The 27,466-nt window shown below is 60.8% G+C and overlaps 2 protein-coding genes across 6 annotated transcripts; one reads left to right on the top strand and one right to left on the bottom strand.

Moving 5' to 3' along the window:
* The first annotated feature begins 93 nt into the window (after positions 1-93).
* On the top strand, positions 94-15,438 carry RHOC (ras homolog family member C). Of its 5 annotated transcripts, none has more exons than XM_014601129.3 (5): positions 94-196; positions 13,100-13,257; positions 13,598-13,718; positions 14,323-14,453; positions 14,687-15,438. In XM_014601129.3, exons 2-5 carry the CDS (start codon positions 13,102-13,104, stop codon positions 14,858-14,860), a joined length of 582 nt encoding a protein of 193 aa, XP_014456615.1. In that variant the 5' UTR covers positions 94-196; positions 13,100-13,101; the 3' UTR covers positions 14,861-15,438. The 5 variants fall into 5 exon arrangements, with proteins under 5 accessions (XP_014456615.1, XP_059573023.1, XP_014456614.1 ...); XM_059717040.1 differs by lacking the exon at positions 94-196 and adding an exon at positions 356-442; XM_014601128.3 differs by lacking the exon at positions 94-196 and adding an exon at positions 525-805.
* A 1,010-nt stretch (positions 15,439-16,448) lies between these two features.
* On the bottom strand, positions 16,449-25,925 carry MOV10 (Mov10 RNA helicase). The gene is made up of 22 exons (XM_006267531.4): positions 25,530-25,925; positions 24,585-24,684; positions 24,152-24,276; positions 23,256-23,494; positions 22,209-22,449; positions 21,608-21,730; positions 21,182-21,344; positions 20,940-21,094; positions 20,639-20,815; positions 20,403-20,550; positions 20,144-20,305; positions 19,910-20,013; positions 19,735-19,832; positions 19,466-19,585; positions 19,244-19,346; positions 18,995-19,112; positions 18,715-18,906; positions 18,465-18,539; positions 17,985-18,110; positions 17,393-17,481; positions 17,166-17,287; positions 16,449-17,028 (listed from the first exon to the last, which is right to left on the bottom strand). The coding sequence occupies exons 1-22, from the start codon at positions 25,661-25,663 to the stop codon at positions 16,964-16,966; spliced, it is 2,979 nt and encodes a 992-aa protein (XP_006267593.2). The 5' UTR covers positions 25,664-25,925; the 3' UTR covers positions 16,449-16,963.
* Between the last annotated feature and the right edge of the window lie 1,541 nt (positions 25,926-27,466).

Genomic DNA, 27,466 nt, shown 5'->3' with positions numbered 1-27,466 from the left:
AGCTAGGGAGGAGCCTCCCCTTTCCACCAAGTGGGCGCAAAGCCAAGCTCTTCCCCCTGGAAATGGAAGTGGGAGGTTGCAAGAGCATGTCCAGTGCGCTCGCTCCCGGGCGTGCATTCGCTGCGGGGTGCGACCTGGACACCTGCCTTAGCAGTCCCGGGTCCCCCTGCCAGGGCGAGAGCCGTCGGAGGGCCAGGTGGGCACCACCACGGGCACGGGCTAGCGCCTGTCCCGCCCCGGGCTGCAGCTCGCGCTCCCTGCGCCAGCCCCGAGCCGGCCGGCGGCGGCGGCGGGGCGCGGGGCAGCCCCTGCCCTGCCTGCCCGGGGCAGCGCAGCGCGGCCGGGTGGGCGGTGCGCGGCGCTGTCAGTCCCGCCGGCCCCTCCCGGCCGCCCAGCCCTTGTCGCCGCGGAGCGCAGCGCAGCGCAGCGCAGCGGAGCGCAGGTACCGGGGCGCGGGCGCGGGGCAGCCCCCGGGACCCCAGCCCAGCCCCCGGGTCCTGCACCCCCACCCTGCAGCGCTCCCTTCTCCCAGGGTCCAGCTGCCCGCTTGCACCGCCTCCACTTCCACGCTGGCCGTGCCAAGTGTCCTCCCTTGGCCGTGCCGAGCGCCGAACAGCCTCAATTTGTGCTCAGCTTCCTTTTTTGGCCGGGACGGACAGCCCTGCACGCTCCCGGGCCTTGGGTGGGGGCTGCAAACCTTGGCTTCAAGAGTTGTTCCTGCTGGCAAACCCTGCGCCATCCCTGCTGCCCGCTGGGTATCGGGCGGGCGAGCAAAGCTCTGCCAGCTCCTGCTTGCGCCGGACAGGTGGGTTTTCCTGAAGCAGAAGGACGCACCCGGATGGGCCGCCGGACTGAGATCAGCTGAGGTTTGGGACAGGGGCGCCTAGCCAGAGGGAGGTGAAGTGTCTTCTTTCCTAAGCAAGCGATTGTGAGAAGGGGCTGCCTTCAGCTATTTATTTCTAACGTGGCCCTGACGGCTCTGTGAGCGGCGCGACCTGCTCCTTGGGGCGCGAGTGCGATGGGGACTCGGGAGCCTGCCCTCGGCACAGGCTGGTGGGGAAGACGGTGGCTCAGGTCTCGAGCTGTAAGGTGGGGGGACGGGAATGTTTCGCTAGTCTCTTTGAGCAGCTCCCCTTTGGGAACGGATGCGGATGACAGCCGAGCGGGGTCCCGTGGGATTTGGGGCCTGCGCTCCGTTATCTGGAGCGGATGCGTAGCAGTGGGTGAACTTCCCCCAGCAGAGCTGCAGCCACCCACGTTCAGAGGGGATTTGCAGCAAAGCTTCCTCGGGAAGCACTGGCCTTGCAGCCTTTCTTGGAGCAGGGAGTAATCCTCACATCCTGCCCAGCAGACCTCCCCCACTCTGGCATAAACCAGTCCTGCCGCCAGCCTCTGCCTTGCTGCTGTAGCCAGCACCCTGGGGTGCACGGAGGGGCAAGATTGCCTCTAGCGTCAAGTTGGGTCCTGCTTGGTGGGTGACTGATTGTCTTTTTGACATAACACTGGCCTTGCCCACCTGTGTAGCCAGGATTTTGGTCACTGGACATGCTCTTGCAATGTGGTAGGCGGAAGAGTCCGTGGCATTGCTGCCCGTGGGTAAAGGCACGTGGGACAATTCCTCCGGGAATGACATGCGAATGTAATGTGAGCTGCAGAGGGTCAGAAATGGGGGCAGGCTGCCCTGCTCTCCAGCCAGGTGCGCGGAAAGAGTGCTGCTTGTTATTTGCCCCATACGCTGCATGCTCTGCAAGGTTTTCAACCTGGGTCCTGCTCAAATCAAATCCTTAAAGCCGTCCGACTGGTTTGGCAGCCGGGGAAGAAAACTTTTGCTTCTCCTCCTCAGCATCGTGTCATATAAAGGAGCAAAGTTCAGTTGGCAGCCGCAGCTCTGAAACCAGAAGCATGAGCTCAGCAGTGAGGAAAGGATGTTTAACGCTCACGTGAGCTCTCGTTGCCTCTTGCCAAGAGACTAATCAGTCCTGAGTGGAGAGAGGCTTCCTGCATGGCCTACCCTGGGGGACCTTTTCCTGTCCTCCAGAGATAGTCTTCACATTGTTTTTTAAGGGACATTTGGATTAAAATGGCAAGAGGGTTCCTTGCTTGTGTTAGTTTTGGGGGCATAAGCGGGCATAAGTGATCCAAGCACTTTTAGAACAGAAAGTGTCTTTAAAATGCCAAGGCAGACCAGGTTCTTTGGGTAGATGTGATATCTTTTATTAAACCAACTAAACAGTTGGAAAAATTGTTCTTTGCAAGCTTTCAGGCACAGACACCCTTTAAAATCTCAGGTTCCTCTGCTTGCTTTCTGCATTTCCCAGGACTCTGCCACGGGGGTGAACTATTAGCTCATTTCACTTTTGTCCTCGGTCAGGCCCCGAGCTGTTCCGCTTGCTGGATTGCACGCCCCGGCACTCCTGAACTGCAAGGGAAATGTCTAAATCCTGAAACTGAAAGTAACAAGATGTTTTCTGTTGCATTAGAGCCTCGCGTTTTGAGCGGCAATGCCCTTGGCGGTGAGCGCACGGCGATGGCTCCTCACGAGGGAGCCCGATGTGTCCTGCTGCAGCCCGTGTCTGACCACGAGTGAATCAGCCACCTGTTCCAGCCGGCTCTTGCCAAAGATGTAGTACCCCACGTCCTTAAAACTGTCTGTGTTTGTCTTGCTGGGGGGAGGAGAGGGAAGGGCGTAGAGAAACTCACAGGCCCTGAAGAAAGGGAAGGGGCCTGGCTGCGATGAGCTCAAGAAGCACAAAGGAGCGCCTGTGGGGACGGTGGGGAGCGCACTTCAGGCTTCTGTGGGAACTGGATTGTTCTCTTTGCATTAATTGTGAACAACAATTATTCGCTGGAGCATGGGTTGTCAGCCAGGGCCCTTTGTGCATGATGTAAATATACAGCGGGTCCCGCGCGCAGGATGCTGCGTGTCCATGAAATCACTCTCTCGCTTTGCCAAACCCCGTGTCACCGATCAGATGTGCAAACATTGAGACCAGCCCGGCAAAACTTGAGTCGCTGCTTTCCCCGAAACACGCGGCTGGTTTCTCTTGGAGTCGGTCTGGGACGTTTCCAGCTGATTGGGGGTCACTTCTGGTTGCCGGGGCACTGCAGCAGTCTGGGCTCGGAGGATTTAGTGTCCCTCCGGGGGTGCTTTTTAGTGCGATTGCAGGAATCTAGTTTTGTTTCACATGTCAGAGCTGGGCTCGTTGCCAAGCTCATCCGCCTTCCTTTTTCTTACAGGTGGTTGTTTTGTGTTTTGAAGCGGGCGGTATAAAGGGGATTTTTTTGGGTATCCCCCTGGGTGTGTTGTACATCCCTTCCTCACTGCTATCTCATCCTGTCTGTAATCACACACCTCCTCCCCGCAAGCCACGTTCGCTTGCCTACGACGTGGTGTGCTACTCCCGTGAAGCGCGCTCTTTCCGGTGTCGGCGCTGTGGTTCTGGTTCCTGGTGTCTGGGCGGAGGATCTCTTTGACGGGGCAGGGAGAAGAGCGCTCTCACAGATGTCTTGGTGTGCTTTGCAGCATCTCCTCTTTCCATTGCTCTATTTCAGGCCCTGGACTTGATGTTGTGGCTGCCTGTTGCAGTCTGTGTCTGCCAGGTCTAAGCTAGCTATGCCGCTGGTAGCTCCCGTGCTGTGGGCCCATGCAGATCTGTTTGGGGCGTCGATCCTTCATACGCACGCGCTTAGAAGGGGAGATGGTTTGCCCTTGGTGGTGCTTTGAAAGGTGTTTCCTGTGCTTCCTCCTTGCAGTCTAGTGTTTTGTGCCATCTTCTGCACTGTCCATCTGTATTGCAGGTTGCACTGTGGCTCCTGAAAGGGGCAGGTGTGGGTCAACACCCCATCTAGCAACCGGTCTGGATTTAAACCAGACTCGCACTGACTTAGCATCACTTGCTAAAGAATTAACCTTAAACTGAATGAAAAGCAGCAGAGCAGATTTAAACTGGCTTAGTTTGAACCTAAACCTGCGGCCTTCCCTACTTTGCAGCCTTTCCAAGAAGGGCTTTCGCTTCGCTTTCCAGAACAGCAGGGGCTGGGGTGGCTCCCATGAATGTTACCTTCCAAACAAGGGTGATCCTAGGTCGGGAGCCTGCACTGGGCTTTTTGGGATTCCCTCCCTACCTCACTCCCTCCAGGTGACAACGGGGCAGCTTGGTGCAGGTCTGGAAGGCGAGGTAAGGATCCCTTTCCCAGCAAGGGAGCTGCATGCATCTTTGGGACACTAGTGCAGATAATAGCACAGATCCTTGGAGGTTTTCAGGACTTCGTTAGACAAAGCTTTGGCTGGGATGATCTAGTTGGGGCTGGTCCTGCTTAGAGCAGAGGATTGGGGAAGGGGGCGGGAGAGCCTTTCGTGGGAGCTGCGTGGCTGGCTCGAAATACGGTAACCCTACCTTAGAGCAGAGGCCGGCTCTCCGCTCCGGTCCCGTAGGCGCAGGACCGATGCCTGTGACTTACCCCCTGTACTGGGCGGGAACACAGGTTATTTGGGGCTGTGATATATGTCAGGGATCCTCCAGCCAGAAGTGAATTGCTCCGAACGCTTCAGACTCCCAAACCCTTTGTCATGAGATGAATGAGGGCGGGTCCTGCGATATTATTTTTTTCCCTTCCTTATGACATGGGTTTGGCTGGGGTGGTGACCCGCAGTGAGTCAGCTCTGGGCCTCGCTGGCAGCCCGGGCTATTTCTGTTCAAATGATGTAATGCGACCAACTCAGAGGTGTGAGCTCACTGTGCCCATCACATAGGCATCTGTTGGGGCTCAGGCTGGCATCTCAGATAGCCACGGGTGCAGATGCTGCCTCCATGGATGCAATCGGGGGTCATGCTCAGGAAGTCCAAGTCCACTGAAACCATCTCATCTTCTGCACCTGGTCTTCCCCCGGTGGGATGGGGGTGAAGCTTTCCCCTTGCAGTAGCCTGGAGGAGCTGGGGACAGAGACTTGATGACAGTTTCTGACTTTACAATGCTAGGACTCAATTTTCCTTCACAGTGTTGTTAACGCCGTTCTGCCATAACAGCTGCAGGCAGCTGGAAAGCTGGCGGCAGGAAAGACATGTCCCCAGACCAGAGGAATTCCCCGTTTCCTACCCAACAGGAACTTCACATCTGAGTCATTAAACCCAAGGGGTGGGCGTTGCAGTGGCTGTGGCAGAGCCGGTGCTATTTTTGCAGTAATGACTTAAGTTTAGCAGAGCAGCGGTGCCCGTACTGAACTTCGGGGAGTCTTCCTCTGTCATGTAATGCGTGCTGCGGGCAGACGCGTGTGGTCCGGACCCAGGCAGAGCAGAGAACAGCCCAAAACGGTCTTTGGACCTTGGCTGTTAGCTCCCATGCGAAGCGCACGTCGGGTGGGGTTGATGGCTTGGCCTGAGAGCTTAAAGCATCCTGGTGATGGTTTGTTTGTCTTTTGTTGTTTTTTTTCTTGGGGGTTTTTTTAATTTTTTTTTTTTTTGACCAGTTTGATGCCTCTTCAGGAGACAGGTTTTCTTCATAAAAACCCACGTGCCCATTTTTAGATGCCTCAAGCTTTGTAGGCCACAGTTTTAAAAGTAGCAAAGCATCTAAATCCCTTGGGAAGCAGTGAGGGTTGGGCACCCAGTCACCTTCACACCCCGGGGGCCGATTGCAGGGGTTGGACTCTGCTAGCAATTCAACGAAACGCACCTCCTTAAATCTCCTCCAGAGTTTCCACGGCCGTTTATCTGGGCTTCTTGTGATGTAGGGACTGTTATCTGGAACAAAAACAAGACCCTTTGCATTATGCATCTCTTGCTCCCAACAAACCACATTGTAGTCTTGAGTGACACAAGCCGGCCTGAAAAGATAAGCTAATCTCCTTATGAAAAGAATGCAGGCTGGTATTTTATGAATGTTGACGGCCGATCCTTCGGGATGTGTGCCTGTGGCTTCAAAATAAGCCTACGAAAATAAATCGGAGGAGATGATGGATGCACTCCGGGCAAGGCCGAAGTGGGAAATATGGGAAGGCAAAGGAAATGGTATTGTAGCTGTGTTCAGTTTGAACTGGGCACCTGGGGAGGGCGAAGGGAAGTGGCCTCCACTTTTCATAAGTGAATGACTGTTTCTAGTGCACACATCTATTAAAACTAATGTGCACGGTGCCTGCCTGGTGGCTAGAGTCGGCCCAAATTCTGCATTTATTTGTTCAGGCTGGGAAGCAGAGGCAGAAGGAGTGGGTGGTTTTATGCAGAGGAAAGCAGAGGTGGAGCGAGCTTGCCCTTTATTGCTCTGGATCCACCACTGGGTGGGTGCTTGGATGCATTGGGTCTGTTCTCCCTGAGGTAAAGGACGGGGCGCTCGCTGGGGCTGTGAAGTTGGGGCCTTTCTGAGGCTAGCTGGCATTTAGTCACCTGGGATTTGGGTTTCAAGGCCTGTCTCTGAATGGCGACCCCCTGCAGCGAGCAAGCAGGAGTCTGACCAGGTGTGCAAGGGCTGCCGTTTGAGGGCTCAGCCTCGGGCAGGTCTGGAGCTGGAGGAGAATGAATCCTGGGTGACTGGAGGGGAGGGAGCGCTTCCCGTAACAGGCGGAGGAGACAGCGGGACAAGCGCGATTGTTATCTGAGCGGCAGGTCAGGGCACGCACCGCTGGAGTGCGTGCCAACGCCTGGCCACACTTCTGCAGCAGCAGCTGTGGACGTGGGTGATGCCAGGACACCAGGCCCTTGTGATCGTGCTGTGGATTTGCTCGACCCGCAGTCCCACACCTTGGGTTCGGTCCCAGGCCTGGGTCTGCTGCCCTCCACCCCAGCCCTAGTGCCTGTTGGAGCCTGCGGCAGGCTCCGGTGCCCGGACTGCGCCCCAGACTGCGCGCTTGCTCTGGACTTGCTCCTGCAGAAACGGCCCCCCTGGAGCTGCAGCCTGGGAGGAGGCGGTCTGCAAGGACATACGGGATCCCTGGGCCATCCTTAGGAGCCCTGCTGCCACGGTCAAGGCCCAGCCCGGTTCAGCCGCCCCGAGGGCTGTGTGGCACGGCTTAGGGGACAGGCAGCAAACCCGAACTGAGGAAGCAGGTGCCGGAGGGGTCTGCTGAGGGGTCCCAGTGGGAGTTCCCCGAGTAGTGTCCAGCCGCCCTCCTTGCAGGTAAACACGGCACGCCCTGGGCCCCCGAGGCCACGGCTGTGATTCAGCTCCAGGTTGCAGCTGGCAGGGGTGGAGATTTACCATGGGTAGCTGCATCATCCTGCTCCTCTTGGGCTGCAGCTATTTTTAGTTCTCCTGCTCTGCTTTTATCCTGCTGTGGGATGGGTGGTGCCCAAGCCAAGTGGGACGTGCCTCGGTGCAGACACGTGGCCTGGGCCCTTGGGTCTGAAGCGGTTGCTACGCTTGCACCTTCCCTGGGAACGCTGCACTCGGGAGCCGGAGGCTCTTGTTACTTTACGGGTGAAGGAGCAGCAGGGAGAGCCTCCGGCGGGGAAAGCCGCCCGGGAACAGGTACCTGGGGACTTCCCTGCTTCATGCCCTGCACGGAGACGAGCTGTTATCACAGCAGAAGCAAGTCCCTGGCTGGCCCGCTAAATCGGGAACCCCTGGGGCAGCTCGGGGAGTCACATGACCAAGAGGGGGCGTGGCTTTCAGCCATATAAACCTGGGACCTGAGCCGGGAGGGGCAGTCCAGCTTGGGGAGCCACCGGGGCGAGAGCTGCAGAGGACGCCTGGACGACCCCGGGGAAATGCAAGTAGACCTCCGCCGACTGGGGATCGGGCTCCGGAGTGGGGTGCAGGAGCTCCGCCGCAGCGGGGAAATTGCGTTACAGCCACGTGTGCGGGCTAGTCTCCCACTGTACTCTGGTGGGGACTAGAAAGGGTGGCCTGGAGGTCCCGTTAGCACCCGAGCGGCACGCGATGGTCTGGAGCTCAGCCAGGTGTCAGACTCAAGGCACAGACAGGGGCTGGGGAGCCCAGCATTGCCCGAGCGGGCAGAGACAGGGCTAGAGAGCCACAGTCCAAAGAGGGGCCGAGCTTGGGGCCGGGGGCCCACGGCCCGAGCAGGGCAGAGATGAAGGGCCCAGAGGACAAGGCAAGGGGTGGGAGCCCAGAAGCCAGGTCATGGCGGTGGCCCCTGGCTAAGAGACCAGCTAGAGTAGAGGGGTGCAAGCCGAGTGGGCCAAACCCCAGCAAGGGAGGAAAGGCCAGAGGTAGCCTGGTGGCTTTGGGGACAAGTGTCCCACCGGGGTGGGGATGCATAACACCGACGAGGCATGGGCACGTGCCTAGGTGAGGTTTGGAGGCCATGATTAGCCTTGGGGCACATGCGGGCCAGGCGGGCGCACCTCGTGGGGGTGATCCGTGCAGTCGGTGGGGTCGGACAGAGGGGTCCAGGGCTCGCTCTGACCGTGGGCAGCCTCCCTTTTTGAACCAGCTGATACAAGCCAGGCATAGCGGGTGAGAAGCAAGGGAAGGCACCGCTGAGCCGGAGCCGGGCAGGACCCCGGGGCCCAGTCCAGTGGCAGGCGCGTACATCCACGCCCCCTGCACCATCCCCTGGCTGCCTCCTCCGGCTTCGTGCATTGGCTGTCACGTGGAGCCACCGCGCCCCTTACCCCACGGGGGCCAAGGTCCTGCTGGCAGAGGAGCTGTGCTCCCAGACTGCGGCTGTCCCCGGGCAAAGGGAGACCTCACCCCCTTGCCTCCCTCCACAACCGTGCCTGTCGCAAGGTTTCACAGATTTCATAGACATTCGGGCTGGAAGGGACCTCGGAAGATCATCGAGTCCAGCCCCCTGCCCAAGGGGCAGGAAGTCAGCTGGGGTCATAGGATCCCAGCAAGATGAGTATCCAGGTTCATCTTGAGGGTGTTCAATGAAGGCGCTTGGAGGCGCTGGGTGTCCAGGTGTGCTGACTAGGAGAGCCGCCAGCAGTTTTGGGAGGCGGAGAGTGAGTCCTGTGTGCTGTGCAAGGGCCGGATCAGTCACTGCCCCAAGCCCCACAGCTGTGTTTTGCTGCTGGGGCCTTGGGGATCGGAAGCTGCCGAGTCCTGGGGTGATGGCAGGGCCTGGCTTTTGCCGCAGCAGCGCTCTCTGTGCTCCACTCCCCCTCCGAGAAATGCCTGGCGGCTGTTTCTTAGCGCGCCCTCCAGGACCTGTGCTGCCGGTTGTGATTTATAGGTGCGGCTCTGGGGGTTAACAGGAGCTGGAGCAGAAGGAAGGAGCACTTCTCTGTGACCTGCTCAATATGCAGATGGAGAGAGCTCTCTCCAGCTGGCTTTTGAAATGCAAGGCAGCCCCTGACTCACTTTTTAATCCTTTGCTCACAGCTAATTAGGATGCGGCCCTGTATTTTGCACCCTTCCTTCCCCTGATGCAAGAGCAGGGTGCATGCAGAGTTGCCCTGGGAGAAGGCAGGGGCTAATCTTTCCTCTCCCCTCCTGGTTGTGTGCCTTGATTAAATACAATGAATCAGGACTCGTGGTAGAGGTGACATCTTTTCTTAGACTAACTAGATTTTTTGCACCAAAAAAAAAAAAAATTAATTGCAGTTTAATTTCTAGATCAATATGGCTACAACCTGGATACTTGATTAAATAAAATGTTCGCTAGCCGCCCGGTCCCCCAGCTGCGAGCCGTCCTGAACGTTGCATTCGTGGGGGGAACGGAGGCGAAGCTGCTGGGTTTGTATCACCCTGCACTGTCTTGCATGTGGTTTTTGTTAAATATGTCCCCGTCCTGCTCTTGCCTCAGACCAGGCAGGTTGGGAAAGAGAGGGAGCTGCTGGACATGGGGTGAGTTCTACCCTTGGCTGGGCGGGTCAGACCTCACTGCTTGTTGTACTGTGGGGCTGGTGCGGGGGGTTATGAATTGACACGGCTCTGTGGGTTTTGCAGGGCTGGGGGAAAGGGGCTCCCGGGGCTGTGCTTGTAGGTGGTAGACTCTGGTAGTTAAACCTCAGGCCTCGCTCGTGGGAGGCTGGTACCAAGCACAGCCGTGCTGGCGTGGCCGGTTGCCGCTGCAGGGTTGTGCTGTCCCTGCACAGGCAAAGACCTAGTGTAGATGGGGCTCTGTGGTGCTGCGTGGACACGGACAGGCCGTGGCCATACTTCAGTCTCTGGGAACGGCACTGCGCTGCACACCCGGCTGCTGCACGTGGTTTGCACCTCCGCCCACCTGCCGGCAAACAGTCATGAGTGAAGGTGCATCTTGGCAGGGCTAAATTAGACATGTGGTGGAAGGAGTGGGAGGGTGTGAACGCTCGCTGCCCCCGGTTGTTTCCCTCCCTGCTTTGTCCAGAAGAGCAGATGTGAAGATGACTGGGTTTTTGGTTCAAGCGATTCCTGTTTTCATCCAACTTGGCCCGACAGCCTGCACTGGCAGGAAGCAGATGAGACGGACGGGGTTTGGAGGGACCTTTGCTCGGCCTTGGTCTTTGTGACGGACATGTAGAAATCGGCAGCAATGGACGGTGGGCTGGCCGGAGCAGAGGGGTAATGCCCCTGGCTCAGCCTGGGAGCAAAGTCCCCCTGTGCCAGCACTGGAGAGTACAGACCGCTCCCTGCTCTTTGGACTCCTCCACCCTGGAAGCTTGCACCCAGCCTGCAGTGGTGGTATCAAGTCATACATGCAAGCGGGCACACACACAGGCACGGACATGCACACATGTGTACACATGCACACATACCTGGTCATTCCTGTGACAGTCCGGACCCGGATGCCGGACTGGCTTAGATGAGTTTTTTGGAGGTGGAAGCTGAGCTCAGCTTTTGTGCAGGGCAGGGACCTCATCCAGACATGCTCGCACACTTCCATCCGTGTGTGTGCACATGTGCATGGGTGTGTGAACCCTGCCCAACCCTCCTTCAGAAGGACCCAGCCTGAGCACCGGCCTGGGAGTCAGGAATCTCCTCCTCATGGTAGCTCTGAAGAAAATATACGGTGTCACGCCCCCACGCTTCCTCACCTCTGGGTCTGTGTGTCCCGTCCTGTGTCCGTGCCGGACAGACGTCCGTGCTGGCGCTGCCATCAACTCTTCCTGCTGAGGGCTGTGATACCGGTGTCACCCCTGTGCCCGCGGTGTGAATGAGGCACCTCGGTGACTGTTGTGCCGCAGACGTGGCTCTGCATGCATTGCTCCCCCCCAAAGGCCTCGTGCTGTGCTCCGAACCGGGGGGCATGGTGCGGCTGCGTCTCCTGCCGCGGGCTGTCCTTCCGCCTTGGGCTCCTGGTAGGGGGGAGGGTCTCCCCACAACAACCTGCAGCGGGGTCTGTGGGATCACAGGAGGGACTGGGCCCTAGGATCAGAGTCCTGCAGCTCAGCAATGGGCGCCGGCCGCTGGAGCTCCCGATGCCCCGCCACGGTGCGTGGTCCCCTCCCGTCTCATCCCTCCTGCTTTGTCCAGCCCCGCGGCGCTGGCATGGGAGTCTCCCGTCCAGCTGCCTTGCTGTGCGTCATGGGGAGGTGAGAGCTCATCTCCCCTTCGAGTGCGAGCTGGAAGGAGCCTCTCTGCTTCATCTGGAGGGTTTTCTGGGCCGAGGGGGATCTGGCAGGGCTCCCTGCCGGCCGTACCAGTGCGAGCCCAGGCGGCGATGCTGCAGCAAAGAGTGCTTTGTTCCCAGGGCTGAGTGACGCCAGGCGAGCTCGGAGCGGGGAGTCTCTTGCAGCCCGGCCTCCCTGTGCTTGCCGGCCTCATTCTTCCTGCGCCCGTAAATGCACCGTGTGAAAGCACGAGGCTCGTCTCCAAAGGGTGAGTGGCTGCAGGACCCGGGGACCTGAGAGCCTGAGCTTGGCAGTGGAGCTGGCACGGCCCGGAGAGAAAGCAGGGAGGGGATGGATCACCAAGCCTGGGAGGACTTTGCTCTGCCCCAGAAGTAGAAGGAAACCCCACAGGAACAGAGGAAGGCACTTGAAGGGCAGGGGAATTACCTGGTCTTGGGCAGGGGAATTACCTGGTCTCGGGCAGGGACATAACATTGCCGGTACTGACACCTTCAGTCTAGCCGAGCATCAAGCTGGTGCAGAGGCAGCTCCTGCCTGGTCTGTTGTGAGCAAACGCACCCATGGGCTTTGCTCATTTTGGGCCTATTATCCAGATGCCATGGGGCTGGAGGCCTCTGCCTCAAGTGCCAAGGTTGGATGTTGGCTCTGCAGGCCTGGCTTGGAGTCTCTGGCAAGGGATAGGTGAGCCCGTGGCGCGGCGACGCTTGTGCAATGAGTGATTCTCAATGCGCAGGGACACGTGGCCCAGGGAGGAGCTCCTGGCATGGGTTTGGTGGGAGGTCGTTAGCCACGTGTTGTGCCAGGCAGCTGGCCCCCCACCAGGAGAGAGTTCCCTGGCAAAACGGGAAGCTGCTGGCCCTTCACATGGGTTTGTCTGATCGGACCCTGGGGATGCAACCCGGGTGCAGGATAGTGGGAAATGGGCCGGTTCCTGCCGTGGCTCTGATAGCCATGGTGGGGGAGCAAATGCTGCTGCTCCATTTTCTCGTGCTTTGGATGGGTGACCGAGGCACGAGCTCTTTGGGGTGTTGATACGGCCTCTGCCCCGCACTCCCCGAACCTGGCCTGGAGCGGTGGTTGCAGGCAGCGTGTGTGAGAGCGTCGCATACGTGTCCCTGGATGCATCTGACATCGGGATGGGCTGGGCTGGGCTGGGCCGGGCTTCTCGGTGCTTCCTTTCAGTGTGGGATGCGTCCTCTGGACCCCGAGCTGCGTCCCCTCCCTCCTCGGCTTCCCCGACTCCGTCCTTGAACGCGTCCCCTTGCTCACAGCTCCTCTGGATGGCTCTTGGCACGGGGCCTCGCCTGCTGGGTGCGGTGGCTGTGGATGGGTGGGACGACGGTCTGTGTGGGTCTGGGTGCTTCCGTGGACTCGATAAATCAAACTTTGCTGGCAGTCAGCTGTGCTGCTGCCCTGGAGAGCGGCACATCCCTGAGAGCTAGTTGCTGTACCCGTGTGCACCCAGCGCATGCTAAAACCAGGGTGACTGCAGTTTTGGGGTGCGGGCAGGCGGGGCCGGGGCTCCTGCATTTCGGTAACTGCCTTGTCAGTCTGGCTGGGGCTTGGTGTGGCCCTCGGGGGTCCAGGACAGCTGCCTCCCTACAGCGCGTGGCTCACCTGCCTCCTTGCTCTTGTCCCGGCAGCCATGGCAGCCATCCGGAAGAAGCTGGTGATCGTGGGCGACGGGGCGTGCGGGAAGACCTGCCTGCTGATCGTGTTCAGCAAGGACCAGTTCCCCGAGGTCTATGTGCCCACCGTCTTTGAGAACTACATTGCGGACATTGAAGTCGATGGAAAGCAGGTACCATCTGCGTGGCGTCGGGGCACTCTAGTTTCTCTCTTGCGTAGGCCAGAAAACTGCCGGTCCAGCCATGGGTGCTTGTGCCTGTGACATTAATAAACCCTCTGACCCTGCTCCGGGACCTGCTGCTCACCATGTCCTCAGGCTCCGGAGCAGGGAGTGGGCAGGGGTCGTGTCCTGGGCACTCGGGGCAGGTGGGCTGCATGGGAGCATCACTGCTTCATAGCCGGGTGATGTGGGGCAGCGGTGCCCAGCCTGTCCTGCTCCTGGGGAAGGTGTGTGCCCAGCTTGGACGAGCTTCTTCGGTGCGGGCGACTCACCGGGGTCTCTGCCTTCCCAGGTGGAGCTGGCTCTCTGGGACACAGCGGGGCAGGAGGACTACGACAGGCTGCGTCCGCTCTCCTACCCGGACACGGACGTCATCCTCATGTGCTTTTCTCTCGACAGCCCGGACAGCCTAGGTAGGACGTCTGGGGCAGGGGGGCATGGAGGGGCTCGTGGGGGGCAGGACATCCCTTGGGAGGGGAAAGTCCTGGTCACAAACCAGCCCTACAGATACTTCAAGGGCTGTGGGGCTCTGACCCAGGGCCTCTCAGGGCTGCTTTGGTGTCTGGCAAGCAGCCGGGATTGCTGCTGCTGCTCCCCACTCATCCCTCGTGCCCCTCAGCACTGCTGGTCCCGTCCCTTTCCACGAGGACAGGATGCATCCTGGCAGAGGACACAGCCGTGGCTGGGCAGCGTGCATGAGACTCAGGCCTCGTGGCTACGCCTCCTCCCCCAGCCCTGCCCACAGCTGTGCCCTGCCCGGGCTGGTGTTGCCAGCCCAGCTTGCAGAGCAGGTCCCGACTGGTCTCAGTCATGTTCCTGATCCGGCCAGGGAAGAGCACAGAGTGTGCTTGAGGCTGCAGCCAAGCAGGGTCACCTGCATCGTGGGCGTATGCACTAGGCTACCATTGCATCCACTGCCTGCCCCATGCAGCTCGCTGGCTCTCGGGCAGTGCACGTGGGAAGCTGACAGTCCCAACCCAGCCTGCCCCTGAGTGTGTGCGACTCCTTCTCTTGCAGAAAACATCCCTGAGAAGTGGACCCCGGAGGTGAAGCACTTCTGCCCCAATGTGCCCATCATCCTGGTGGGCAACAAGAAGGACCTGCGCAACGACGAGCACACGCGCCGTGAGCTCGCCAAGATGAAGCAGGTATGGGGAGGGGAAATCCCAGGCTATGCCTCTGGACTGGGGCACCTGCCCTGTCTCCCGAAGCCACGGGTGCTGCCCATGCGTGGCGTCTGGTCCAACCTGGTGCATATGGCAGCTTCCAGCCCTGCTGCCTGGGTTGGGTGGGAGCCTGGCCAGGGAGACGCGGGGTGCTGGAGCATTTCCAGAGCTGCTGTGGCTGTGCGTCCTCACCTCTCCTTGCTTTTCCATGCTAGGAGCCAGTGAAGCCGGAGGAAGGGCGGGACATGGCAAACCGGATCAATGCCTTCGGGTACTTGGAGTGCTCGGCCAAGACGAAGGAGGGAGTGCGGGAGGTGTTCGAGATGGCCACGCGCGCCGGGCTGCAGGTGCGCAAGAACAAGAAGCGCAGAGGCTGCCCGCTGCTGTGAGCCCGCACCTGTCCTCTGGGCCGCGTCCGTCTCCCCTGCCCCCACCCGCGCCGGCCGGGGGAAAGGGCGCTGCCAGGGCTGGTGATGTCTAGAGTCGGCATTTCCCGCTCTGCACCCACCGCACGGGAACGGTCCCCGGGAGCCCCCAGCTGGTCCTGGGCTAAGAGGGGCTGGCTGTCTCTGGGCCTCTCTTGTGTAGGTGTCTCTGGGTACGGACCATGCAGGGTGCTCCGCGGTCCTGGTTCGTGCTCCTCTCCGTGCCCCTGTCCCTGCGGGACTGAATCGCTGTTTGAGCAGACACTGGCTCTGGGTCTTCTGACCTGTGGCTGGCCTTGTCCCTGTCCCTATCCCATCCTGGGTGCATTCCCTGCACTCCCTCCCTGTCTCCGAGCCCAGCATCCAGCTGCTCCTGGTCTGTGGGACTGACTGAGGTGCACAGCTCATGTGCAGACACCAGCATTTCGTATGGACTTGCTCCGGCCCTGCCCGAGATGCCCTCCGCTGTGCTCCTCGCAGCCCTGCGTGGCGGCAGCGCCATCTCCTCCTGTCCTCGCTCAATAAAGAAAGGCCTTATCACACCCCAGGCTGGCTCCTTCCTTGCATGTGCACCCTGTCTGGGTGTGGGGAGCAGCATGAGCTTCTGCTTTTGCACTGAGACGTGGGCTCGTGCATCTCTTCCACCCCGGGCATGCACACCTCCCCTCCCCTTCTGCTCGTGGTGCAGGGGCAGACTGGGGCAATGAGGCATGGGCTGCCTGCTGCGGGGGGGAGAGGCTCGCAAGCGGCAGGACCCAGGCATCGGCCCCTTAGCTGAGCGCAGGGCGCGGTACAGTGCCAGCGGGATGTCCTCGCCCCTCGCTGGGCAGGGAGAGTTGCTGAAGCAGCCCGGTCACGTTGCAGCCTGCACCGGATGCCACAGGAAGGACAATTCAGCCCTTTCCCTCGCTCTGTCTTATTTCTGGAGGCAAAGCCAGTCTTCTGCGCTAGGCAAACCCAATCCCTTCACACCGCATGAAATCCCTCTATTCTGGGCTCAAGCTGCCTCCTGCCTGCTTGGGTGAAGTGCCTGTGAGCCTGAATCCCTGCCTTCCTTGGGCTGTGGAGCTGGGACTTTCCCCTAATGGTAGGATCTGCCCCCTTCCCCGCAGCCCTGTGCTCTAGCTGCTGCTCTCGGTCTGGGCATCGTGTCAGCTGGCCCTGAACAGGCATCTCCTCCTTGTCCCGGTGAGCAAAATAGCTGGGGACAGGATATGGAGGTTGCTCAACCGCAGCAGTTGCTGCATTGGGCAGTTTGCAGCAGGGTCCCCTCAGCCCTGGGCTGGCAGGTCCCACACGCGGGATGAGGCAGCCCTGCCAACGAGCTGCTGGAGCCCAGCCAGCCATAGGAAGAGTCTGCGAGCAGGGAGCAGATCTACTAGGTCTCTACTAGGGAGCAGATGACACTAGGCCCTGCCTTCTCTCCCTGCAGCCCTTGGCTTGGTGTGCCCCCAGCTCCCACGAGTCTCCCTCCTCGCTGCAAGGGAAAGGAAGGCCCCGTCCCTGCCCCTGGAATCATGCAGGACACAAGGAGTTTTTCTGCAAACTTTTATTTCAGAAAAATAACTGAATAAGACTAAGACAGGTCTGCCAGGCTGGGCACCTTGGGTTTTCCCCAGAGCTGGTGGAAGCAGGACCCGGTGTGCTAGTTAGCAGCTGCCCTGCGTGCAGGGACCCAGCATGAGGTTCAGACACCCCACGGGAAGAAGAGCTCCGGGCTGCATCCCTGCCCAGGGGAGACGGGCTGGTTTCCTGGGGTGTAAGTCGCAGTCCTCAGCCAGGGAGGTCTCCTCTCTGCTCCATTTCCATTCACCAAAGCAATTTCCATTTCAGCAAGCACAGAGTGGGGCTTAGTCATCGAAAAGGGAGGAGGGTGGGAGACAGAGAGACATGCCAACCCGGAGACCATGAGGTAGGAGAGAGGTAGAAGCGCACTGTGCAAAGAAGCTGGCCCAGCGGCCCCGGCACTGCTCTTCGTCCTCCGCGCAGCACAGGGGGCAGGACGGGGGAAGGAGCAGAGCCAGGCAGACACGAGGGGCCAGGAGGCAAAGGACACGGATGCAGCGCTCAGTGTTCGTGTCTCCACATCGGCTCCACTTGCTGCTGGAGGTGGCTCTCCCTTGCTTGGGCTCCTGCAGGGACCGGGACAGGAGCAGGCGGTGAGCAGGGAGCCCCTGGCCGGGGCAGTGGGGTGCCCGGCAGCCCCGCTCCTCCCGAGCCCCCGTCCCACACAGCTGGGGTAGGGGGTCCGTGCCTGCGTGGTCTCTACCTGCTGGCTGTTCACTCAGGTTGAGGGCGCCGAGATCGTCAGCCAGGGCATCTCCGTCCATGGCGTCCTCGCTGTACGGGTAGCCCGTGTACCCCTGTCCCGACAGGCAGTACTGCAGGAACCTGGCCACGTGGGGACGAGGGCACGTTAGCAGGGGCCGGCGCAGCCACTCCGTATGAGGGCAATGCCTCTCAGGAGAGCAGGGCAGGACACGGGCCGTGCCTCACCTGGACCAGTGCGGGTCCTTGCTGAGGACCATCGGGTTGCCCACGATGATCAAGAGAGCTTTGGCCCTGGTGACAGCCACATTGAACCTCTGGACAGAGAGGGTAGGTATGAGGTCCATCTGTGACCCCCGGTCCTGCCTGTAGCCCAGCTGGACCCAAGTGGTCTGGGAGCAGGGTGCACAGGGCAGAGGCAGCACCAGTGCTGGTGCCTGGCTCCCCAGCCCTCGTGCCTGGGGCAGTGCTGGGAACAAGGGGCCAAGGGCTGCCCATCCCCAGCCAGAGATGCAGGCACTGGCAAGAGCTGTAGTTCTCACCGGGCCAACGAGCGTGTGCCTTTGTGGAGAGCTGCATGCTGCCAGCCCTCTGGGCTCCGTTACAGAGAGGAAGGGGTTACGGAAGGGCGCTTGCCACAGCTGTCCCCAGTTACCCCACAGCTGGATGCCAGGAGGAGGTGCAGCGCTTGGGAGCAGCTCTGGGCTGTGCCATGGAGGCTTCTGCTTAGTTTTGGCCCCTCAGTAGCTGTCCCCAGCCCAGGGCAAGGCCCCCACCTCGGGGCAGGGCAGGGGGTGGCGGAGCAGAGCCTCTGGCTCACCTGGGGACTCTTGAGGAAGCCAAGCTTGAACTGCTCGTCCATGTCCAGGTACTCGCTACAGCTGCGCACGGTGGAGACGAGGATCACGCGCCGCTCCTGGCCCTGGAACTCCTCCACGGAGCCGACCTGGGGGTGCACCCGGGGCTGAGGCAGCGGAGACCCCCAGACAGCCTCTCCTGGGCCCTCCCTCTGCTGGGGCTGCCTCCCACGTTGCAGCAAGGGGAGATTTGGGGGTGCTGGGGGGGGTCCAGGATGCCCCAGGGAAGGAAGCAAGGGGGTGGGGATGTTGAGTGCAGACCAGTAACCACCCTCTCCAGGCTGTCTGAGCACTGGGTCTTAGAGCTGGTGTGGGCAAGGGTGCCAGGCTGGCACAGGAGATGCCCCAGAACACAGCCCGGTTCCTGGTGCAGCTATCACTGCAGAGACCCCAGGGGAGTGAGGAGCTGGGTGCCCTGGCATCTTCTGCCCCTCCAGACCCACCTTCAGCTCCTGGATGTCTGGCAGTGCCTTCAGCTCCTGGTCCAGGCTGGTGATGGCCTTGCGGATCTTCTCCACCTGGCACGGGGGGTGGAGAGAGGATGAGGTCCCCACTGTGCTCGGGGCCGTCCTCCTGCTTCAGGTCTTGGCACTTTGTGCCAGTCCGTGCGTGCAGCGAGGGGCTCCTGGGCAGCACAGCCTGGCTGGGACATACACCCCAGGTGTGGGGGGCTGCCACCCCGCAGCCTCTCACCTGCTTCCTGTACGGGGAGATGATGCCGATGTCCTTGGGCGAGATGCGGGGGACGCCCTTCTTGGCCTGGCTCTTCAGTAGCTTCTTGAGGTAGGTGACCACGGCGTCAATCTCGGCCACGTTGAAGAAGGAGGGGCTCTTCTCCTCCCGCTGGTCCTCCCCTTGGACCCCATGGAAGATGATGGGGAAGCCCTGGAGCGGGGCAGGATGGGGCAGGGTCAGACCCGGGGACTGCCTGGCAGGGCCTGGGGGGCAAGGGCCTGGCCAGGCTGGGCCCCACCTGCTTGGGCAGCTCCGGCCAGGCACAGTAGGAGTGGGTGATGCCGCGGTCAGCGTGCTCCTGCAGCTCCCCCTCGTAGAACAGCTCATTGGGGATCTCGAAGATGGCGGCGTGGGACCTGGGGGGCAGCAAGGCACTTGCACGGGGCGCAGGGCTGCTCCCCACAGCTCAGGCGGCACCAGGGGACGTGGCCTGGAAGCATTAAGACTGAAGCCCTCGGGGACCCCCTGCTCGCCCTGGCCTCTGCACCTGTAGTTCCTCAGCAGCTTGGTGACGAACTGGGATCTGTAGCTCCCACCTGCCTTCTGGTACAGTGAGTTGTGGTGCATGAGCCGCTCCAGCAGCGAAACGCCTGCAGGACACAGCGACCGCCCTCAGCCATGAGCCCCCCGTGGGGGCCAGCTGCAGCACCGGCGGGGCAAGGCAATGCAACGCGGGCACCGGGATGTCCCTGCTGGGTTCTGCACTCACCCAAGCCGTGCTCGATGCCCAGCGGGGACCTCAAAATGGGGCCCAGCTGCTTGGGGTCCCCTGCCAGCACCAGCTGCCCACCTCCGGGGTTGGTGTCCTGGTCCATCACGCTCAGCATACCTGGGCAGAGGAAGGGGGTGGGAGCGGCGGGACAGCCCTACCCAGTGCCGGCTCCCAAATGTCCCGTGTGCGTCCAGAGCTGCCGAGACACGGGTGCTGGGACCGAGGGGAGGCGGCAGAGCTGGACAGGGGCACCTGGCGCCACTCACCTGCGACAGCGGTCACGCTTTCCGGCTCCACGGCGTGACCACACTCATCAATGAAAACGTGGGAGAAGTGGCCCGGAGGGAACGCCGCCGAGACCAGCCTGGAGGAACACCCGCATGAGCAAGTGTCACGCTGGACTCCCCATCCCGGCCCCCGCACCATCCGTGCCCTTCCTACCTCCCTGCCGTGACCAGCGTGGTGACGAGGACCCTGTAGCGTTGCAGCTCGTCCCGGCCAGGGTACACGTAGGACCCCTGCGCCTTGTCCCAGTTGCAGCAGGGCTGGGAACAACCACAAGCTTTGAGGCAGGGCACGCAGCCGCATCCCCCAGGGCATTGCTCGCTCCAGGTAGTGCCAGCTGGCCTGGTGCCCCCTGGGCATCCCCAGGAGCCGGGATGGGCATGCACCTACCTTGATGGCCGCGGGCACCTGGCTGTAGTCCCGGCTGCTGGCGTTGAGCCTGTAGATCTCCCGCGCGTCCCGGTGCTGGAGCAGGCGCTGGCAGAGCAGGTCGGCGGCGCTGTTGGAGGGCGCACAGGCCAGCACGTGCGACCCCTTGATGCGGTCCAGCACCTGGGCACACGAGGAGAAAGGGAGGCATGAGCACAGCCATGGAGATAGGCAGGGACGGGGCAAAATCCAGCTCCGAGCCCCGTCCTGCTCCCCTCACCTGCTTGATGGCCTCCACCATGGTGACCGTCTTGCCTGTCCCTGGCGGCCCAAAGATGAGGTAGGGCGCGGGCCTGGACAGCCCCGACACGATGCCCCTCACAGCCTCGCATTGCTCCTTGTTGCTCTCCAGGCTCCGGTCGAAGAGGCTGCGAGGAGGGCGGCAGGGCTGAGCCATGCTGCGGGAGCCCCGCTTCGCCCCGCGCAGTCTCCCCCACGCCCAGCCCGGCCACTCACCGCAGCTGGGCACCGTCCTGCAGGAAGGACATCTCAGCAGAGAAGGAGGGGAAGAGGACGTCCTTCAGGTCTTGCTTTGTGGCCAGCTGGACAGCCCGGTGCTGCACCCGCAGGGGCAGCCGGTTGAAGGTGAAAGTCACGTCGAAGAGCAGGTTGTTCACAAAGCAATCCAGCAGGCTGGAAGGGGGTAGAGCTGAGCACCCTGCTCTGCCTCAGCCCCCTGCAACCCAGGGGCCTGGTTTGGCTCCCCCGGCTTGGCCCGAGCCCCTCGATGTGACAGATAGGGCCGGACGCAACTCACCCCTTGGAGAAACCCAGCTTGACACGCTCCAGCTCCACGCGGTGCACATAGCCCTTGTACTGCACCAGCCCGCGGCGGCCACGCTCGCTGCTCAGCGTCGCGAACAAGTGGTCGCCCCTCAGCACAGAGGGGCGGTTCTCGGCCACGCCGGGCACCTGAGAGAACAGCTCGGTTGGGGACAGGGATGCGCCCCCAGCTGCACCGGGCAGCCCGTGCCCTTCCTCCCTGGCCCCAGCTCTCACCTTCAGGACGAGCAGCCGCTTGTTGTCCGAGTCGTGCACCATCGGAGTGTTCTGCAGGTCGTAGCGCCGGATGTCGACCTCCATCTGCACCTCCTCGAGGTGCAGCAGCAGCTGGAACTTCTCCATGTAATTCCCAAATTGCAGGGGCGCGTCCAAGGAGGACCTGCGGGCAGTGCCAGCCATGGCTTCACCCTGGACCCGCCTGTACCCAGCACGGACCCACCCCGCTGGGACCGGAGCCAGGCACGGAGCAAGGGGCAGCGGTCCCTGCTTGCTCTCATGGCCCTGGCTCACGGGGCCTAGACCACTCAGTACAGCGGTGCCAGGCTCTGGGGAAATAGGAGCTGGGCGTGCAATTCCCGAGCTGCCTGGTGGACGTGGGGAGCTGGAGAGAGGTGCGGGGACCCGTGGGACAGGGGTGCTCACCGCAGCCTGGCCCACTCGTTGTTGGTGCCAGTGCCAGGCACGTGCCGGATCGTGTCCTTTAGGCTCTGTGGGTAGTTGTACTGGGGCAGCGGGATGTCCTGCTCCAGATCAGAGCGCTGGGAGCTGCAGGGATGAAGGGGACATTGCAGGAACGGGCTAGGGCTAGGGCTAGTGCACACGTGCTCTGTGCAATCATCCATCAGGGCCGGGCACGGGGTGCCTGGGAGCGGCCCACAGGGAGCTGAAGCTGCCCCATGCCCATTCTGGCTTGCAGGCGCACAGCCCGAGATGCTCAGGCCCGCGGGCACTGCCTCGCGCCCCACAGAGCGCCGTGCTCCTGCCCAGCGAGCTGGGCACCCACGTGGGCAGCAAGGGGGTGCAGCGCAGAGCCGGCTGCCTCCCCCAGGCCAGGAGCCGCCGTGGGGACTTGGCCACGCTTCCACAGGGAGCAAACTTGGGGCCTCAAAGTCTCTTTGAGCTGCTGGAAGTCAATGCCATTTGCATGAGGGGTTGGCTTGAGCCAGGTCGTTTGCTGGGCCGTGCCGGGGTAACCAGCCCGTGGGCCAACAAGGGAGCAGGGGCTGAGCGAGCACATCTGTACCTGTCGGGTGGGACACCCTCCTCCGTGAGGACGGTGAGGGGCTTCTGCAGCCCGTCCTGGTATGGCGTGTAGGGCGCCGTGGGCCCCAGCTCCTCCGCCAGCCGGCTGTTGGCCACGGCTGACACGAAGCGCCCGGTAGAGAAGGGGCCGGTCTCGTCGGCCGTGAACTCAAACAGCAGCGTAACGGGGAAGTAGCCGTAGTTCTGGGTCAGGCACCGCACCTCGATCAGGTGGGTGTTACCTGCGGCACAGGGAGCAGTGAGACCAGACCGCCTGTCCCGGTCCCCCCGGCAGGGAGCAGGGGTCGTTGCTTGGGGCAGAGAGCAAGCACAGGGCCAGGTTCCTCCTCCAGGGCCAGATCCAGCAGCTCGGACATGCACGCGCTGCCCTCGACATAGCTCTACACCGAGCGCTTGTCACCAAATCCATCCCTCCAGCCTGCGCTGGGCTGCACCCCACCCCAGCTCCATGCTTGGGCTCCTAGGGTTTCCTTTCCTGCAAAGCATCCATGCCTGGCCCTGCTGGAGCGGGACCCTGGGAGCAGAGACCCCTGTGGCACCAGGCCGATTCCTCTTGCTCTCGTGCCAAGGCCAGATTTGGGTCAGGGAAGAATTTCTGCCCAGGTGGGACCGGGGTTTCCCTCCTTCTCCTACAGCCCAGAGCATGGCCAGCAAACACACTCATCAACCCCTGGCTATAGTGGGGGATGTTGGCACGTGGCCGTGCCTGCTCTCTGTATGTTTTAGTCTTGAGCACGGGTGTACCCCATCCTGAGTCTTTGGGCTTGGCCTTGGGTATGTTGGGAGGGGGCTGGGGGTGCACAGGATGGCCTGAAGAGCCCCCCAGGCCTGATTTTGCTGGTGCTGAGTCTGCAGTACCCAGCCAGGCAGAGCTGTGCTCCATGCATGCAGCATGCCTGGGGCACTGCAGCAAACTGGGCAGGCAGCAGGGCTTGCAGAGGGGTGCAAGCAGCCCCGTTGCTGCCCCTCTGGGCAGGGGGTGGGAGCGGGGGTAGCTGCCCAGCCTGGGGGAGCGGTGCCCAAGTACCTGGTGCCAACAGCAGGCTCTGGCCACAGGTCACTTTTTGCGTGTCGTGAAACTTGAGTTCCCGCTGGCGCCGCAGTGGCCGGCACCGCAGGAACGTGACAGGCCCTGTGCCGTTGTTCTGCACCTGGATTGTGACCGTCTTGGGCACATTGCGGGTGACAGCAAAACGGATGCGGCCGTTGACCCGGTCGTGCTCAGAGACCACGTTCACCCCATGCTTGGTGCTGATGAACTCGGCCCTGCGGGTGGACAGGGGCATCAGGTGCTTGGACCCGGTGGGGTTTGCTGCAGAGAACGGGGTTTGCCCACCTGCCCGTGGGGCCAGATCCTGCAAACACCTTATGCAAAACTCCTCCCAATTTCAGTGGGATCCAGCCTGGCATGGGCAGGACCTGGCTCAGGGCTCCCAGCCCTCCCACTCGCTGCAATCCCTGCTGCACGGAGGAGACCGCAGGAGCGCTGCGTGGGCTGAAGGTGCCACACCCTGCCAGGGAAGGGCTCTGGGCTGCCAGGCTCATGCTTATCGACTGCCCCAGACAAGGAGGCATCACAGTCGTCAGCGTAAAACTAACACCAGCAAGCTCTTTTCCCCTCGGTGTGCCACGAAGGGTGGGACTCGGCGCCACCAGACGTGGCAGGAGCCAAGAGTTCAGCCAGATTCAAAACAAGGCTGGACGCATCCTTGGCATGACCTCTTAAGCAGCTTCCTGGACCCCAAATACCAGAGGCTGCGAGCATGAGAGGAGCAGGGGAAAACCCTGCTCAGACCCAGTTGCTCTCCTCTGCAGCCTCCTCTCTCCACCGCGGAGCGACACAGGGAACTGGGCACGACCTGGTCCAGGGCAGGTCCCATGTTCTCCACGCCACTGCTGGGATTGGGGCGAGGCGGGGTGTACCTGTCCCTGGCCCGCCCTCTGCGGGGACCCTGGCTAGGGCCGGGTGTCTGGTCTGCAGTGGGCTGGTCACCAGCTTTGGGCTGAGGCCTCCGGTACATGTCTGCGACCACCACCGTCTTTTTCACCTGCAGAAGATGTGGAGCGTCAAGGCCCTGGCCGCGGGGAGGAGCCGGCTGCAGGGACCTCAGGGCATGACCACCCACTCCTGCTGGGGTGGACGGTGCCTGCCAGGGGCATCAGGGCTGACCGAGCAGCCAGAGCCCTGCTGTGGCATCAAACCAGCCCAAAGCATTTAGGAGCCGGGGCTGCCGTGACCAACGTCGCAGTGGCTGGGCAGCACGTGGGGGCGGCAACCCCTGGCTCCCATGAGAGGGTACCCCGGGAGCCTTGTCCCGCGTCACAGCTGCAGGAGCCGGGCCCTGCGCCCACCTACCTTGCCAAAGCGCACAAAATCCCCGCGCACCTCAGCCCGGCTGCTCTTCCCCATGGTATAGAGCACGGAGGAGAAGCTGGGCACCGTCTCCCCAACCAGGCTGCAACAATGATAGGAGGGGAAAGGCAGCAAGCTGGGCCCCGGGGGCAGCACCTCCAGGTGGGATAAGGGCATGGGAAGGGGAGGAGGAAGATGCCAAGGGCTGGGGCTGGCATGGAAGACACTTTCCCACAAAATCAGTGGTGGGCCTGGCAGGGGATGCAGTGTCCTTCGGCATCGGGAGGGAGGCGCTGCTGCGGGAGCAATGGCACAGCCTAGGAGCCAGGACTCCTGGGTTTGTTTCCTGGTGCTGATGTTGAGTCACAGCAGCCTTGGGCAAACAGCAGCCTCCATCTGCCTTCCTCCCCCCTGTGCAGGCAGGAAGGGCCCGAGCCCATGTGCTGGCAGGAAGGGCCCGAGCCCATGTGCAGGCAGCGGTTCCCCTTGCCTCTGGGGGCTCAGGGAGTTGCCCAAGCAGAAAGAGCTGCAGGTCCAAGGTCCCCGGGCGGTGCGGCCGGTGCTTGCTCAGGGCAGCACCCAGCCCTGCTGGGGCACAGCGAGACCCCGGGGCTCTGTTCGGGGCTGTTTCATGGCAAGACGGTGCTCAGGGCTGCAGGCTGGCCTGCCCACATCGCCTCATTCCCGGAGCCGGGGGGCTCCTTGGTCCAGGCTGGATAGGAGGAAGGATCCGCGGCCGTCAGCAGTCCCCAGGCACTCCTGCCTGGCAGCTGCACGGCAAGCCTGGCCACAATTAAGGCAGGGCATCTCAGTGTCCCAGTGAGCAGCGTTGGGGGTGAAGGGAGCCCTCCAGGCTGACCCAAGCAGAAGCCGTCTGCCGGGGCCCAGGGGCTGGCATAGACAGGCTGGAGAAGGGCCAGGCCAGTCGGTCCCTGGCAGTGCCCTTACCTGTTCTTGAACTTCCAGCTGTAGATGCCCCTCAGCACTTCCCTGCTGCTCTCGTGCTCCTGCCCCATGTCCTTCAGGAACTGCACAAACCGGTCCCCCACCGCCCTCCTCTCCCTGAAGGTGAACTTGGGCATCTCAGGTGGCTTTGTCAACAACTTAAAGATGTCCCTGCTCCTCTGCCCAGCAAGTGCTCCTCACAGCACCAGACCCTGCCTCCTGTTTCGAAAGCAGTAGCTAAGAGCCTGCCCAGAGCCGAGAGCTCAGAGAGCAGAAACGAAAGTAAAAGAGAAGCAGGAACAGCATGGGAGTGACATCGTGCACCCAAACAGCTGTCAGGCTGGACTAGGTAGGGGGCAGCAATGGGCCGCCGCCATCATCTCCCTGCCCTGCCCTGCCCTGCCCTGCCCATGCTTAGGGGCTGGAGAGCAGCTGCAGGGATCCAGCCCCCACCCCCTTTGCAAGTCCTAGGCAGGGGGCAGGGCTCTTAAATAGGATGGAGATGGGCACAACCTGGGCTGCAGCCCCTGCTTGGATCAGTTAAATGCTGGCTTTGGGGCAGGTGTAGGGATTTTGCTGAGCTCCTTTAGCACCAGGTATCTAGATAGCAGCCATAATGCTGTAAAGCAGTGTTTGTCAACCCATAGACCATGAATGTAGGCTGTAAGAATGTATGAAAGGGTTGCAAGCGAGCTTTAAAAGTGGGTTCTCTTTTAAAAGAGAAAAACATGGGAAATGGTGGTTTTTTCCCTTGCAAGCTGGTAGTGTTCCAGCTGCTTGGGACGGTCCCTGCCCCACATGCTGGGGGCAGCAGGCCTGGACTGGCCACTGGTGTTTGGAAATAGGTCCTGGTACAAAAAAAGTTGAGAACCACTGGCCTAGAAGCAAAAAATCAGAACTCATGGCAGAGCTGAAATCTTTTTATTAAACCACCTAAATACGTGCAAAAGTGTTCCTTATTTGCAAGCTTTCGGGCACAGACACCCTTCTTCAGGCACAGGAGAGAGCAAAGCGTGTAAAAGTTCTCCTAGGTAGAAATGAAAGTTTATATTTTGGAGGAGGGCTGAGGGTGTGGTAACATCTCCTGTTTGGAAGAGCTCGTTTGGTGCAGATTAGGCACAGAAAAATTGGAGCAGTTTTTTTACCTCTAAGTTGCCTGGTGGTAAGCAGCATGTAGAATCCTATTTGATCATGTTTCACATTTTACAGACGAGTGGGAAGATAGAAAGCTCTTCTGGGCAGGGATGTCTCTTGTGGTGAGGGGTTTTTGGTTGTAGCTGGGTATCTCTGAGTCTCAGTGCTCTGTGAAATGCAAATTCACTTGAACAATGATAGGAGCCTGCAGGGTGGTGTCAGCTTTCAGGTGGTAAAATGTTTCCTTTTTGTAAAATTATGAGGTTTTCATTGCAAAAAGAGGCTAAAATGTGGTATTGTCCCTGTGTCAGGGATCCAGGTTGTAGCCATATTGGTCTAGAGGCAAAAAGAATCAGAACTTGTGGCAATGGTGATCTCTTTAATTAGACAAACTAGGTATTTGCAAAAACAAGAATCTGTACTTGCAATCTTTCGGGCACAAGCCCCCTTCTTCAGGCATATGAGAGCAAAGTTAGAAATGAAAATTCATGTGTCACAGGAGATCTGACGGTGTGGTAAAATCTCCTCTTTGGAATAGTTTGTGTGTTTTGTACAAAAGTTTTTTTTGGCAAATCTAGTTGGTCTAATAAAAGATATAATCTCTGCCACAAATTCTGGTTCCCTTAGCAGCAGGATTTAAGTATGCTCTGTCCATGCGAAGTCCCCAGGGAACAGGTGGAAGCAGCAGGACGCTTTGCAGGCCCCCTCCTTGGGTTGGAGCCCCCCAGGGTCTCAGGGGATGCTGCCTTGCTGCTTCCCACCAGCCTGTGGCCCCTGGAGGGTGGCTTCAAAAACACCCGGAGAGC

The sequence above is a fragment of the Alligator mississippiensis genome, chromosome 14 (assembly GCF_030867095.1).
Source record: "Alligator mississippiensis isolate rAllMis1 chromosome 14, rAllMis1, whole genome shotgun sequence".
Classification (NCBI taxonomy): Eukaryota; Metazoa; Chordata; order Crocodylia; family Alligatoridae; genus Alligator; species Alligator mississippiensis.
This window is presented reverse-complemented; position numbering and strand designations above follow the sequence as displayed.